Source organism: Sceloporus occidentalis, unplaced genomic scaffold, assembly GCF_023333645.1.
Source record: "Sceloporus occidentalis isolate IW3139 unplaced genomic scaffold, rSceOcc1.0.p SCAF_3, whole genome shotgun sequence".
Classification (NCBI taxonomy): Eukaryota; Metazoa; Chordata; class Lepidosauria; order Squamata; family Phrynosomatidae; genus Sceloporus; species Sceloporus occidentalis.
The window spans coordinates 93,966,287-93,982,623 of NW_028316983.1; the positions used below are offsets into that span (position 1 = coordinate 93,966,287).

General features: G+C 43.4%; 1 protein-coding gene across 1 annotated transcript in view; it reads left to right on the plus strand.

The window, feature by feature from the left end:
• The first annotated feature begins 1,865 nt into the window (after positions 1-1,865).
• The window catches only part of LOC149316435 (alpha-N-acetylgalactosaminide alpha-2,6-sialyltransferase 5-like), a 112,623-nt gene continuing 98,151 nt past the window's right edge, over positions 1,866-16,337 (plus strand). Inside the window, exons 1-2 of the mRNA XM_089515471.1 lie at positions 1,866-2,149; positions 4,070-4,348. Coding sequence (XP_089371597.1) covers positions 2,135-2,149; positions 4,070-4,348 — 294 coding nt within the window. The 5' untranslated portion in view covers positions 1,866-2,134. The remainder of the gene's footprint in view (positions 2,150-4,069; positions 4,349-16,337) is intronic.

Below are 16,337 nucleotides of genomic sequence, written 5' to 3' on the forward strand. Positions count from 1 at the left end.
GTTCTCCTGTCAAAAGACTCCAGTCAAACCCCTGTCAAAGCCCTGGTTCTCCTGTCAAAAGACTCATCAAACCCCTGTCAAAGCCCTGGTTCTCCTGTGAAAAGACTCCTATCAAACCCCTGTTAAAGCCCTGGTTCTCCTGTCAAAAGACTCATCAAACCCCTGTCAAAGCCCTGGTTCTCCTGTCAAAAGACTCCTATCAAACCCCTGTTAAAGCCCTGGTTCTCCTGTCAAAAGACTCCAGTCAAACCCCTGTCAAAGCCCCGGTTCTCCTGTCAAAAGACTCCAGTCAAACCCCTGTCAAAGCCCTGGTTCTCCTGTCAAAAGACTCATCAAACCCCTGTCAAAGCCCTGGTTCTCCTGTCAAAAGACTCCTATCAAACCCCTGTTAAAGCCCTGGTTCTCCTGTCAAAAGACTCCAGTCAAACCCCTGTCAAAGCCCTGGTTCTCCTGTCAAAAGACTCCCGTCAAACCCCTGTCAAAGCCCTGGTTCTCCTGTCAAAAGACTCCCGTCAAACCCCTGTCAAAGCCCTGGTTCTCCTGTCAAAAGACTCCCGTCTAACCCGTCAAAGCCCTGGTTCTCCTGTCAAAAGACTCCGATTGAACCCCTGTCAAAGCCCTGGTTCTCCTGTCAAAAGACTCCAGTCAAACCCCTGTCAAAGCCCTGGTTCTCCTGTCAAAAGACTCCCATCAAACCCCTGTCAAAGCCCTGGTTCTCCTGTCAAAAGACTCCCGTCTAACCCGTCAAAGCCCTGGTTCTCCTGTCAAAAGACTCCGATTGAACCCCTGTCAAAGCCCTGGTTCTCCTGTCAAAAGACTCCCGTCAAACCCCTGTCAAAGCCCTGGTTCTCCTGTCAAAAGACTCCCGTCAAACCCCTGTCAAAGCCCTGGTTCTCCTGTCAAAAGACTCCCGTCAAACCCCTGTCAAAGCCCTGGTTCTCCTGTCAAAAGACTCCCGTCTAACCCGTCAAAGCCCTGGTTCTCCTGTCAAAAGACTCCGATTGAACCCCTGTCAAAGCCCTGGTTCTCCTGTCAAAAGACTCCAGTCAAACCCCTGTCAAAGCCCTGGTTCTCCTGTCAAAAGACTCCCATCAAACCCCTGTCAAAGCCCTGGTTCTCCTGTCAAAAGACTCCCGTCTAACCCGTCAAAGCCCTGGTTCTCCTGTCAAAAGACTCCGATTGAACCCCTGTCAAAGCCCTGGTTCTCCTGTCAAAAGACTCCCGTCAAACCCCTGTCAAAGCCCTGGTTCTCCTGTCAAAAGACTCCCGTCAAACCCCTGTCAAAGCCCTGGTTCTCCTGTCAAAAGACTCCCGTCAAACCCCTGTCAAAGCCCTGGTTCTCCTGTCAAAAGACTCCCGTCTAACCCGTCAAAGCCCTGGTTCTCCTGTCAAAAGACTCCGATTGAACCCCTGTCAAAGCCCTGGTTCTCCTGTCAAAAGACTCCAGTCAAACCCCTGTCAAAGCCCTGGTTCTCCTGTCAAAAGACTCCCATCAAACCCCTGTCAAAGCCCTGGTTCTCCTGTCAAAAGACTCCCATCAAACCCCTGTCAAAGCCCTGGTTCTCCTGTCAAAAGACTCCCATTGAAGCCCTGGTTCTCTGCTACGCTCCAAAGGGAGGGCATGTTGCCATCCCTCCTGGGCAGGAATTTGAAAGGGGAGGACATGTCCTGGGAAAAGAGGGCACCTGGCCAACTGTGCTCCCAGGAATAATAATAATAATAATAACAACGACAACAACAATAATAAAAACCCAGCTCCCAAAGCCAGTCTGTCTTCCAGCTGGAGGAGGAGAAGCAGGCGAGGGAGCAGGGTGGTTTAGGACCCAGAGAGCCTGTCAGGCGTTGTGCAGATCACTGGGAGACTCTCTAAAAGGGTCCAGATTTAATTCTGCCTCTAATCTCTGCAACAGCCGCGCTGCTGCCCAGAGCAGCTCAAGGCTGGGCTCAGCCTGGCCGAGGGGCTTGGGTTTGTTTCAATCATTGTTACTACTATTTAATATCTATCCATCTCTATTGCAACAGCCCTGGCCAAAAACCATGTCCCCGGCTCCTTCGCAATGGAAACCCTAGAGAGGAAGAAAAGTGGCATCAGAAGAAGGAGGCTGGCGGTGTGAGCCAGGAAAGGTGCCCGAAAATGAAGACTCTGGTGGTAAGTCAGGGGCAGGGGCTCCTTGGCATCCGGAGGGAAATCCAAGCTTTTCGAAAAGCATGGCATCCTGGGGGGAGAAAGTGGGGCTACAGATCGCCCAAGGTTTCCTGAAGCAGGAGAGAAAGGAGGCAGGTGTGGGGCTGGCTAAAAAGGGGCATGCAAGGCTTAGTCCTCGCCATCCAAGGAGCTGAAACCCTCCAGGAAGGAGGCAAAGAACTTTCCAGGATCCTTTGCTTTGGGGTTTGTGTGTGTGTGTGTTTGGGGGGGGGGTGTTTGGGGAAATCAGGGCTCTTTTTAGGAATGGCTGGGGGGATGTCTGGAGGAATAGCCCTCTGTGCCAGACAGTGACTGCCTTTCCAAGGCTGAAGTACTGTATCACCCCAAATCCACAAGGCAGTCTGGAAGCAGCTGCTGGCACCTTGCTCCGAGGAGGTTTCCCCCTCATTTTATGTCTCATTTTTAGGGGGTCTCCCAAAGCGAATACCCCCAGGCTTTGGAAGCTGCAGGGGGCTTTTTCATCAGGCATGTTGAGAGTACATTCAATTTAATTTTTTTTTTAAATGTGTTTACATCAAACCTTTAAAACGCAGAAGAAGAAGGAGGGAAAGAGGGGAGAATGTCCCAAAAGTGGAGCAGAGAGGATGGCAGGCAGAAGCAAGCAAGGAAGGAAGAGAGAGAGAAAGAAAGAGGTGGGGATGTGGGAAGAGTCGAGTCTGAGAGGACTGGAGTGAGAAAGTGGGGCGTAAAAGGAGGAGAGAGGGTTTGTTGCTGCTGCTGCTGCCAACTCCATTTCCCCCTAGGGCTCCTCTGCTTTGTAGAAGAAAGCCTTCCTCTCAGCCCAGCCAGGGATTTAAGGTGTTTATTCGGTGGCCTTATATAGAAAGAATGTCTCAGGAAGAAAGAAGAAAGAAAGAAAGAAAGAAAGAAAGAAAGAAAGAAAGGGGGAAACTCGTTTTTAAAAATAAAGGGAGGGGAGGGAAGCCTGTCCAAACTTGGAGGCATTGGCAAAACAAACATGGAGTGGCAGCAGAGAATTTGCAGGAGGAGAGGGGACCCACCACCTCACCCCCCCCCCCCCAGGGCTGGGCTTTGGGGAGGAATAGGGAGGGTTTGGGGAGCAAAAGAGGAGGGAAAGAGACATGGAGGGGAGGTTTGGAAAGGCGGGAAGGAGAGGGGCCTCCTCCTCCTCCTCCTCCTCCTGAGGGGAAAAGGTCAGGGCTCCTGGGTCTGTAAACAAGGGGAGGTTCCCCAAGCAGCAACCCAAGCAGGCTGACCTCCTCCTCACCACCTCAGAATGGAAGCCCTTCCACAACCATGCTGGCCATAACCAAGTAAAAGCTGGAAACACTCATATAAGTAAATGCAAAGCCATGCTTCTTTTAGTCGTGCTCCAAGTGGAGGACGTTTTGGGATTCCTCCTGGACAGAAGGTTGAAATGGAGCTCATGTCCTGGCAAGGGAGGACCCCTGCTCACCCTGGTCATGCTTCAAGTGGAGGACGTTTTGGGATGCCTCCTGGACATGGTCATGAAATGGAGCACATGTCCTGACAAAGGAGGAGCTTTGGTCATGCTTCAACTGGAGCAATTGGGCGCAAGTGGCTTTTACACAGTGTGAACTGCTTAGAGAGTGTTGGTTCACTGATAAGCAGGATAGAGATGTACTTGCTATTGCTAGGGAGGACTAGGAGTTCCTCCTGGGCTGAAAGCTGAAGTGGAGGCCAGGTCCTGGGAAAGGAGGAGATATGTCTGGCCACCCTGGATGAAAGGTGCCTGCACCCTCCAGCCACTCCTCCTCCTTTTCCAGGGGCACCCCTCACAGCTTGACACCCCCCATCACTTCCCTTCTCTGGGTGGCAGTCCTTTCCCCCCTCTTCCTTCCTTCAATGGGTCTCTCAGTGTGTCTCCTTGTCCCCTTGCAGCGACATGGGCTGGCAGTGTCTTTTGCGCTCACCACCATGTGCACTAGCTTGTTGCTCTTGTACAGCAGCATCGGAGGAGGAGGAAGAGCAGAAGGGGAAGGAGAAGGAGGAGGCCAGAAAGAGCAAAGCCAGCAGCAACAGCAGCAACAGCAGCAGGTGGCAGTGACAGCCAGCAAGAAGCCTGCAAGCCAGCCTCAGCTGAGCAGCTCCAGCCAGCAAGGTCTACCTGGGCTCTCTGACCGGCCCTTGGAAGGATACATCAGTGTCTTGGACCACAAGGTGAGCCCAGAAAATGGTTGGACGGAGCATCCCTTCACCAACACCCTACTCTTGACCACTCTATTACCACTTTGTTTGCTAATAAAAGTAGGATGCGAGAATAAAACACCCGAACAAAAATATATTATTGAAGGCTTGGGATCCATTCATTTATTGTCTCAAACAGGATAGAGGGAAGGTAATGCAAGTAGAAAGCTTTCATGGCCGACATCTTTAGAGAAGATGCTGGAGAAACATCAAAAAGAAACTCTTCTTGAACATGGCCCCATTGCCCGAAAAACCTACAAAAACCTAACAATGCAAGTAGCTTTTGAGGCTTGACGGAGGACATAGGCTACATCTGTATTGCAGGAAGAATCTGGCTTGACACCACTTTAATTGTCATGGATCAAGGCTATGGAATTCTAGAAACTGAAGTTTGTTTGGTGCCACAACAAACTACTGTTCCCAGAATTCCATAGCCTTGAGCCATAGCAGTTAAAGCGGTGTCAAACTGGACTATTTCTGCAGCACGGATGCAGCCGTAGCTGTTCGCCTCCTCCTAGAATCATAGAATCATAGAGTTGGAAGAGACCACAAGGGCCATCCAGTCCAACCCCCTGCCATACAGGAAATCACAATCAAAGCATCCCCGACAGATGGCCATCCAACCTCCGTTTGAAGACATCCAAGGAGGGAGACTCCACTACACTCCTAGGAAGTGTGTTCCACTGTCGAACAGCCCTTACTGTAAGGAAATTCCTCCTAATGTTGAGGTGGAATCTCTTTTCCTGCAGCTTGCATCCATTGCTCCGGGTCCTAGTCTCTGGAGCAGCAGAAAACAAGCTGGCTCCCTCCTCAATATGACATCCCTTCAAATATTTAAACAGAGCTATCATATCACCCCTTAACCTTCTTTTCTCCAGGCTAAACATCCCCAGCTCCCTCAGTCGTTCCTCATAGGGCATGGCTTCCAGATCCTTCACCATTTTAGTCGCTCTCCTTTGGACACGCTCCAGTTTCTCAATGTCCTTTTTGAATTGTGGCGCCCAGAACTGGACACAATATTCCAGGTGGGGCCTGACCAGAGCAGAATATAGTGGCACTATGACTTCCCTTGATCTAGACACTATACTTCTATTGATGCAGCCTAAAATCCACGTCTTAGGTTCGTGGTTGTGGGAAATCTTGTATATAATTATAGGGAGGAGTCATGGGGTTGTGTTTTGTTGTTGTTTTAGTAGATTTTTTGTGTGAAATTCAATAAAAATTATAGGTATAAAAATAAAATAAAATGGTGTGAAAATGAAGCCATGTTGCAGGGAAATAAGAAGACTGTAGCGTGTAGGGGCAACCAGGGGGATTGGAGAGGACTTTAATTATGATGAGGATTATGATGAAGCTATGTCTGTTCTCAGAGAGCCAGTATGATGCAGTGATTTGAGTGTTGGACTATGACTCTGGAGACAAGGGTTCAAATCCCCAGTCACCCTGGAACCTTGGGTAAGTTGTGCTTTTCCACCTTAGTGGAAGGCAATAGCAAACCTCTTCTGAACAAATTTTGCCAAGAAAATCTCATGATAGGTTGACCTAATGGTCGCCATAAGTCAGAAATGTATTGAAGGAACACAACAATGAATCTGTGCTCAAAAGTGTTGACAGCAAACTGGATGTAGCTTAGTGGGATGTTCGTCTTTTAAAGGTTTTCTCACTGTTCTGTGCACAATAAATTGGATCATCATCACTGCACTGTTGTTGTTATTGTTGTGTGTCTTCAAATCATTCCAATTTATGGTGACCCCAAGGCAAATCTATCATGGGGTTTTCTTGGCAAGATTTGTTCAGAGGAGGTTTGCCATTGCCTTCCCCTGAGGCTGAGAGAGTGTGACTTACCCAAATACACCCAGAGATTTTCATGGCTGAGCTGGGAATTGAACCCTGGTCTCCAGAGTCACAGTCCAATGCTCAAGCCACTGCAACATGCTGGATCTTGTGACTCTACGTCAGTGTACTGCTTGGTTGAATTTCACAGAGTAAACATCATATTTCCTTCTTAGTTTGTTTGGAGGAGTGTTACAAGAAGTTGTGTTGCTCTTTGTCCTTCCATTAAAGGTCTGGACCTGGAAAGCATAGGCAGGTTTAAAATATTCTGTACAGATGTGTTGTCTTTGTAGAAGGATTCTGTAAAAAGAGAGATGGTATTTAACGGTATGCCTTAATTTGAAACAGTGCTTCTCAAGCTATCTGAGGTAAAGAACTGGCAATTATTATTTTTTATCCAGTGAGTCAGGAAGCATCACCATATTTGTGGGGATTGACTCAAATTGTTTCTTTCTTTCCTGGAAAGTTGCCAGCACCTGACAGTCAATGGCTCAGGGGCTAGCACTGGTCCAGGAACCACGTCTTTAAGCAGTGCTAATTTAAAATAAGCTTCACCTGCTAAATGTAAGCCTGACTGTGATGAAGAACCTCTGCCTCTTAGTAAAGTCTGTGTTGTTTGTTCCTGGAGCCAGTTGTGTTACCCAGTACGGTAATGTTTTTGTACTAATGTTACTCATAAATCATAAATCCCATATATCAGTGAATATAACAGTAATAGTTGTAAACAACATAAACAACTAGCAAAGTTAAAATTATATCTTTAAATTACAATATCATACATTCTAAATGTATTTACATATAAAATTAATTTTTAAAAAATTAAATTAACATTTAATTTTAAAAAAATCCTGGGGCCTCTCCTTTCTCCTCCCACTCATACCATCTCTTTAGCATTTTAAAGGGACGTAGATGAATGCCATAGCCTGTTTCTGCCAAAAGGCAGAAGTTTGGGGAGCAGTAGTGTCATCCCCACTTAAGGTGTCTCCTCATGCAGCCCACACACCCCTAGTGATGTCCCTGCCTAGAGCTCTCTAGAGCCTGAATAACCCATTCACATAGGGCACAAGGGGAAATGATAGAACTGATACTTTGTTTTCCTGTCCTTTTATAAAGTACTGTATATGCGTGCAGATTAAGACTTCTCCCTAATGGCTTGAATGAATGATGCCGAAGAGGTGATGTTACATACACACCATCTCTTTACAACAGCAATCTCTAACAGAAAGAAGAATTGATTGCCTGGATAAGTTCAGAATATCATTCTTGTCATTAATAACATTTAGTTTAGCTAGGCTGATACTTTCAAGGCACAGTAGCAGCATTTGAACAGAAGGTGAGTAGAAAGATGCTGTTTATTAATTCAGGAAGTGGTGTGGAGAGAATTTTTGAATTGTCACGGTATGATGTGAAGTAAATTGTTCTGTAAAAAGAACAGCATAGCATATTTGTACTGAAGCTCATAGTACAGACCTCCTGGGAGTGGTTGTTGTTGTTGTTGTTGTTGTTGTGTGCCTTCAAGTCATTTCTGACTTATGGTGACCCTAAGGCAAAATTATCATGGGGTTTTCTTGGCAAGGTTTGTTCAGAGGGAGATTTGCCATTATCTTCTCCAGAGGCTGAGAGAGAAACTTGCCCAGCGAGTTTCCATGGCTGAGCAGGAATTTGAGCCCTGGTTTCCAGGGGTTCTACTCCAAACTCCTGCACCGAAAAAGATTCCAGCCTATGAATAGTTAGCATGTCAGAGGGAAGAGTTTTAATCCAGCCTTCTCTCTGAAATATTAACTGAAAGAAAACGATTTTTTTTTTCTTTTTCATATTCAAACAGTCTGAAGCAAGTTCATTCCATTCAGGAAAGATTAGAGCTGATGTCAGCAACATGTGGACCTTCAGAAGTTGTTGGGCTACAGATCCCACCACAATCACCATTCTTCCTATCATCTCTCACCAATGGTGATGCTGGCAAGAGTTAAATGGAGAATTCAAGTATAACAACATCCAGAAGGATAGTGATTGTCAATTCCTGGATTAGATCATGTTTTCTGCATGTTTCAGTTGGCTATTTAAGAATAATAGGCAAAGGGATTGACTTGATAGTTAAACATTGTAGTAATAATGCCTTTTGTCTGAACTTTGGTTCATGTATACATTACAACAGATTTAAAAAAAAATATTTAAGGTTATTGGATGTAATTGATTGCGGCCATTCTACTATAAAACATTCTACTATAAAAGGAGATGCGGTGGCTGGGTGGTTAAGATGCTGACTCTGACAATTGCAAGATCAGCAGGTCAAGGTCCAGGAGCCACATGACAGAGTGAGCTCCCATCACTAGTCCAGCTTCTGCCAATCCAGCAGTTCAAAAGCATTTAAAAGTGTAAGTCAGGGGTCGGCAACCTCTGGCCTGCGGGCCAGATCTGGCCCGCGGGCGCCTTTCCGCCGGCCCCCGGTCCCTCCTGCTGCCGATTTCAGCCGCTCCGGCCGCCATTTTGTCCTTCAAAATGGCAGTGAAGTCTCGCGCAACCATAAAGGTCGCACGAGACTTCACCGCCATTTTGAAGGACAAAATGGCAGCGCCCATTAGGAGGCCCGCTGTGGCCTCCGGAAGGCCCGCTGCGGCCGCCGGAGCCCTGAAACGGGGCTCCGGCGGCCGCACCGGGCCTCCCAATGGGCGCCACCCACCTCCCTCCTGGCTCCGCCCACCTCCCTCCTGGCTCCTCCCTCCCTCCTCCCTCCTATAAATGGAGAGCCGGGGGAAGGAGGAGGAGGCAGCGAGGGAGGGAGGGGGAGGGAGAGAGAGGAGGAGGAGGGGAGAGAGAGAGAAAGGGTGGGAGGGAGAGGAGAGAGAGGGAGGGAGGGGAGAAGGAGAGAAAGAGAAAGGGTGGGAGGGAGAGGAGAGAGGGGGGTATACTACCTGTGCCTTTGTGGGTTGAGACTGTGCATGCATTTTTTGCTGTTAGTGGCCTTGCCTAGTCGCTTCCATTCTTGCAAATATTGCTATTATTGTTGTTGTTATCCTTTGGTATTCTCTTTGCAAAATCCCCCCACATGGACTTGCTTGCTCTTTTCTGGGTTGAGACAGTGTGCATGCATTTTTCCTATGTTATGACATTGCCTAGTAGCTTCTTGCAAATATTGTTATTATTATGTGGCTCCGCCCCCGGAGGGTGGAAACTCCGCCCCTGACATGTGGCTCCACCCCCGGATAGTGGAAGCTCCACCCTGGCGTGCAGCTCCGCACCAGAGGGTGGAAGCTCCACCCCCCATGTGCGGCTCCGCCCCCAGAGGGTGGAAGCTCCACCCCCAGCTTCGGCCCCCCAGTTGTCTGAGGGACAGCAACCCGGCCCCCGGCTCAAAAAGGTTGCCTACCCCTGGTGTAAGTAGATAAAAAGGTGTCACTTCAGTGGGAAGGTAACGGCGTTCTGTGTAGTCATGCTGGCCACATAACCACAGGGCAGTCTTTGACAACGCTATCTCTTCGGTTTAATAATAGAGATGAGCACTGCCCCATACAGTTGGACACAACTAGACAATCTTGTCAAGACTGTCAATCAAAAACCTTTACTTTACCTTTAGACGATTCTACAGTAAAATTGTAGCCAAACTGAATGTGCAATACTTTCAGATTAACAAAACTTACTAAGAATATTCCAGTAATAGAGTCCTTTAGAACTGTGTAACCATTGCCTTTATGTAATTAATGACATATAGAATTGAAGGAGGAGTCTAATGCAAAACATTATGCTCTGATTTATGGTAAGTTCCCCTTACTAAAGTAGACGTGTTGAATCAATGGGTCACCATTCAACAATTGATTCAGTGAGTCTATACTATTGAGGACTAATCAGTTCATGCCTAATAAGTTGCTACAGGTTGAGTACCCATTATCTAAAATGCTTAGGACCAGACGTATTTGGGATTTTGGAAAACCTGTATTTGCATGTGCATACATAATGAGATATCTTGGCAATGGGACCCAAGTGTAAACATTAAATTCATTGATATTTCATAAGCACCTTATACACATAGTCTGAAGGTAACTTCATACAATATTTTAAATAATTTTGTACATGAATCAAAGTCTGTGTGCAACTAATCATTGGAAAGCAAAGGTGGCACTATCACAGCCATCCATGAAAAAAATTGGTTGTTAGAGGATTTTGGATTTCAAAATTCTGGCTAAGTGAGGCTCAACCTGTACATTGTTCAATAATATTCTTCTCACTGACAACCCATAGGTTTAAAACCAAAAGTAAAGTTCAATGCTAGTTTAAATCTTCATGTTTTCAGCTTTGCTGCTTCTTGTTGATCCAGGTTTGGGATTTAATTGCTTGGAATAATCTTGTGCAAATGTCCTTGGGCCAGTTTTTATTCCCCCTGGAGGGAAGACTTCAATTGCTTATTTTTCTCTCACAATTTGTTTTCTTTTAAAATGGTAAAATATCAATTTTATAATATTTTAAATAAGGCAAATCAATGGGTAATTAATGCCCAACATCCCACTACAAGATGAACTGACACTAAGAAGAGCTATTTGTCACAAATCTCACAGCAGGGGACCAACAGGAACTAATAAAGCTAGGAGAAGCTGAAAAGGAAGGATTCAGTATAAATGTGCAGAAGTCTTGAAAACTTTAATAGCATTTTGCCTGCTACTCGTATTGGTGCTGCAATTTCATTTTGTCCACAAATGGACCTAAAAAAAATAAGAGAATTTGCTCAGAAAACGTCCAAGTGCAATTGGCTAACAATGACAATGGCACAATGTCAATTCTCCGTGAAAAGCTAGTGAGGAAAGGGTGGCAGTTCAAGAGAAATGGAGCTGTAGAAATATCTGAATAATACAGGTATTTGGAAGCATGTGTACAGTATGTAGTTCAGTATGGTAGGTAGGCCAACAGAAGTATGTGGGGAATGATTCAGTGTTTCCGTTACCATTTCAGCTGATTGCAGATTATTTACATTATTGTTACTCTGATTATAACATGAAGGGTAGTTTCCATGAGTCCTAACTATATTTCAAAAGGAGGTTTGCCTCCATTTCTTTAATTAAATACTATACTCTTGATTTTCATTGCTTGATCCAACAAAAGCAGGATTCTTTCAAAAAATGTAAATTTAACATACGGGTAACTTAATAAAAATGATGCTGTCTGGCCAACAAAACTAAAAATAATGCTGTTAATTTGCAAGTAAATAGCATGTACATAGCTCAGGTGGAGAAGGTGGTATATCATTATACTGAAAACATGCATAAAGAAAAGAATCTAATTTTCTACACTAAACATTGCTTATGCTTGTTAAAACCCATCTATCTGTTAATGATTCAGCATCTGGATTGTGCTGTGAAAAGTAGCTTTTCTCTAGAAATAATTGGGGTAAACTGCCAAACTTAAATGCATCTTCATTTTTCAGAATAGAACCATATTAAGAAAAATTCTGAATACGTACAGTATATTCCTAAATTCTTTTAGAGAACATCTTGGTCAGTGTATTAGATTTAATTGAATGATAATGAGGCAAGTATGTGTCTATGTACATGTGCAAAGAAATGGAAAATAGTACACTCAAGCGTTTGATGAAGAGTCATTCTGCAAATAGTTCTGTACCTCTATAATCACCAACATAGTAAAACGGTTGGGAACAGAATGAGCTTGTGTGAACCAATGGGTGATGTTACTGGAATTTCAGAACAAGGAACATAACATTCATTCTGTTTTATAGAGACCCATTTATATATAGTTGGAAATCTATTGCGTTTTGCTGCTTTGTCTTCCAGCATCCCCCATCCCCCATCTTCTCCCTGCCTCCAGATTCAAACTTTGAAAAACTGCTCTAAATTTCTAAATTTCATCTTGACAAGCTGTTGCCAAGAAATGAAGAAGACACCTGTATTAGCTTCACAGACTGTGTTTTTATTGCACCAGACATATTTTTGGTGGCCTCCAGAGTACTCTTTCTGTACCTCAGTTTTCTCACTTTCCTAGTACCCATCACTACCTCTGTTTGTTTGTTTGTTTGTTTTATTTCATTTATATCCCACCTTTCTTCCCAGAGTGACCTAGGATGGCTCACAGATAAAACCTTTAAAATTGTTATAGAATTCAAGAAATTAAACCATCTATATATAAAATCACATAAAATATATACAATATAAAAATATAATATAAAACCACATAAAATAAACACAGGTTAAAAACAGACTAAAAACCCACCTGCTCCATAAAACCACCATGCTATGTATTATGTACAGAAAGCCTGCTGGCATAAAAATGTTTTTTCTTGCCGGCGAAAGGCCAGCAGGGAGGGAGCCAGCCTAGGCTCCCGAGGAAGGGCCTTCTAGAAGATGGGAGCTGCCACCGAAACGGCTTTCTCGTGTCCTCACCAGGTGATCTTAGGGCTCTTGTTATTGGAGGACCTTCTTGCCAAAGTTCTCCAGATATCTATGATTCTTAAATGTAGAGGTGGTGCTACACAGAGGACTTTACTGCACTGCCCCCGGGACGTGATGGGGGCGTGACGAAAGGGAGTGGGATGAGAACAGAATGAGTGCTATCACCCATTTTACTGTACGCCGGAACGCGGCTGCCACCACCGGAAGTTCCCATTGCATTCCTGATCCGTCCCAGAGAAGGCGATTTACAGGAACACTTCTGAACAGTTCCTGAAAATCACCTCTTCTAGGACAGATCAGGAACACAATGGGAACTTCCGGTGGCAGTGGCGGCGTTCTGGGGTGCAGTAAAATGGGTAATAGCACCCATTCTGTTTTCATCCCACTCCCTTTCATCACGCCTCCATCACATCCCTGGGGGCAGTGCGGTAAGATCCAGAGATATTTACACTGCATTTGCACTGCAGAATTAATGCAGTTTGACACTGCTTTAACTGTCATGGCTCAATACCATGGAATTCTGGGATTTGTAGGTTTGTGCACTATTTAACCCTCTATGTCAGAGCTCTACTGTCACAACAAACTACAAATCCCAGGATTCCATAGGATGGAGTCATAACAGTTAAAGCAGGGTCAAACTGCATTAATTCTACAGTTCAGATGCAGCCTTAGTTGCTTCTCTGAGAACTAGCCATCAGGGAGTTTTAATCCTAAACTGCAAATTACTGCATTCATTTAAACAAATATTTAAATAAAAATGACTTACAGTGGATTTTCTTTTAATTGATGAAGGGGATTTTCCTGATAAATTAATCTTTAGCAGACTGAAAACAACTACTTTCAAAGAATGTATTCTGAATGGATTGGGTGGGAGTTATAAATTGGTAATAATATGACATTTTAATAGTTTTAAAAATAATTTCATTTAAATTAGAATAAATGTAATTATAGTAATTATGATTATTAATATAGTAGAGTTAATATAGTAGGATTGATAATTTGGGAGAGTTAATAGATTTGTAGATCTAATTATAATGGATATAATAACATTACAGTATTTTAAAAGGTAATACAATGATGGGGGTTACTCTAATGTATTTTTGCCCTATGTTAACTCTAAGCCCTGCCTCCCTTTTACATCTTACTTCTTTCACTTAAGCCATGCCTCATGTTGGTGTGTTGGAGTTATTGGGAATTTCCACTCCATCAGTCATGTTATTGGAAAGTGAAGTTTTTCACAAGCATAAATGACATTGCCTTGTTGAATCTGTATATGGCACCAGATCACTTCTGAACTTGGAATCTAGACAAGATAAGACATGATTAGTAATTGGATGGGGAAACTACCAAGGAATACTGAATGGTGTAGGATATAATTCTGAGGAAAGTAATGGCAAACTACCTCTGAATATTGTTTGCCTAAGAAAACTGTGAAATTAATGGGATTACTGTGAGTTGACAGGTAACTTGACACAAATTTACAGAACACGCTTATATAAGAGATACACAAGGGAGAGTTTTTACTTCAGAAAACAATTGTTAAGGAAGCGGGTCTTTGGTGGTTGGAATGATAGGACCCAACTATAGTAGGCCTGTTGCATCAATGGGGTTTAGATCTGTATTAACTTAATCAGGTTCTATTGGTTCAATTGGCCATTCTAGTTGGGGCTAACAATTGGATTCAGCCTATAATTATTATCATTTATTTGTCCTAGATCTGCTTGCCGTTCAGTTCAATTAATTTATTGAAACCATTTTTATAATGCCTTTTATCCCAAAATAGCTCCTAGAGCACCTTACAAAAATAATTAACAATACAGTTCTTGCCTTCATATTTACAGTCTAAAAGACCCAAAACTAAAGGTGAAAGACTGGTAAGAGGAGGTAAAAAGGCTAATTTATCCTCTTGTCTTTAATTACAGACTTATAATAACCATTTGGAATCAGAACAGGTCAAGGACAAGAGGAGTCAGAAGAGGAGGTCATTCTCTCTCTCTCTCTCTCTCGCTCTCCCTCTCCCTCCCCCTCCCACAGCCCATTACTCATTGACAGTTGAGGGAGAGGAAAAGTCTCATAACATTGGCTTCTTGTAGAAATGATCAGATGCCCCACTTTCCTTTTCTTTTTTTGCCAACACAAACAACCTGAGCGTTGTAAGGCAGTACTGAAGACTGTTTGGCTTTCCAGATACTTTGGACTACAACTCCAATAGTACTTTGCCATTTACTATACTTGGCTGGGCGATGGAATTCGAGACTGACACATGTGGAGAACCAGGTGATCTCCAAATTTGATTTCAATAGCCTAATTTATATTATTTACTTTTTTACAGAATTTGTTTATAGATTTCTCTTCTATATTAAGTATCTCACTTTTATGGCTCTTTGATTATGAAATACCTAGGTTTTTTTTTTAACAAACCTCAATTCAATTAGGATTTGAAATTAATATAATGTTCCAGTGAGTGAGGGAGGTCAAATCATCAAGGATTAATTTGGCTGGTTCATTATTATGTGTTAACTTTGATAGATTAACAGCAAAATCCTGTACGCATTTATTTGGTCAGTTCTCCTAATTTCATGGAATTTATTCCCATAGAATATGTGCATTGGGCTGCAATTTAAGTATCTATGGCCTGTTACAGACTGCCAAAATAAAGCTGCTTCGGGTCTCTTTGGAGGTATGCTGTTTAAATGATGCATGCATCCTAAGAATCCAGAAGCTGCACCAAAGCTGCACTCCAGTGCTTAGGAATGGAGAGTGGCTTTGGCGCGACCTCCGGACTCTTAGGACCCATGCATCATTTAAATAGCATACCTCCAAAGAGACCCGAAGCAGCTTTATTTTGGCAGTCTGTAACAGGCCTATTTCTCTTCAGATGAAATTTTGAGAGTACTTTAATTAATATGACATTTTATTTTTATCAAATAGCAGAGGGAAGAGTTGGGAAATTGTGTTGCTTAAAGGAAGGGCATGTATACAGGAAGCTCACAGCAATACTGATGGTTTAGTAATTGATCTCTGCATATCCAGAAACTTATTCTAGATTTTGCTGAATACATGGGTTTTCTGCTTTTTTGTATGTGTATACAGTGCACAGTAGGACTTTAGACTGGGGAGAAATTACAGTTATCCTTTTACAGGCAGCTACAAATTTATATCCACTCCTGATTGTGAATTTTTGCCCTATGTGACTGCATACCAACAGTAAATTATTAGATCTGGTATGGCACAGAAAAATATTTTGTTTGTGGGCAGGTCTGCATAGATGTCATTGTCATTAGTATAAAAAAAGTCTTAAATTCCTGCTAAAAGGTTATATTTTTTTATAAACATACAAAACTCATACATTTAAATTCTCATGAACTGGATGGCTAAATAGACTTTTCACAAATGAAGGCATTTGAGTTTAAATGCTACCACTTTCCCCAGCTAGAGTTAAACCGCCATGCTGAATAAGGCAACACTTAAGTGAATTCCACTGTTCCTTCATAGTTATTCTAGTTTGGATTGGCAATTGGATAACCATTATGTTTCTTTCTGTCTTGGACAATAAAACCGAGCAAAACCATAAAATAAACTTTTAAATATGTTAAGATTGATTTACTAAAGACACTAAAATGTGTTTACCATTGAAGGTTTACATGTGAGTCTGGAGAAAAGATACTGCTGACAGAGCGGATTCCCCCAAATCCATGCATTTCCCACCCCACAACTCCCGAAATCTACTTTAGTGT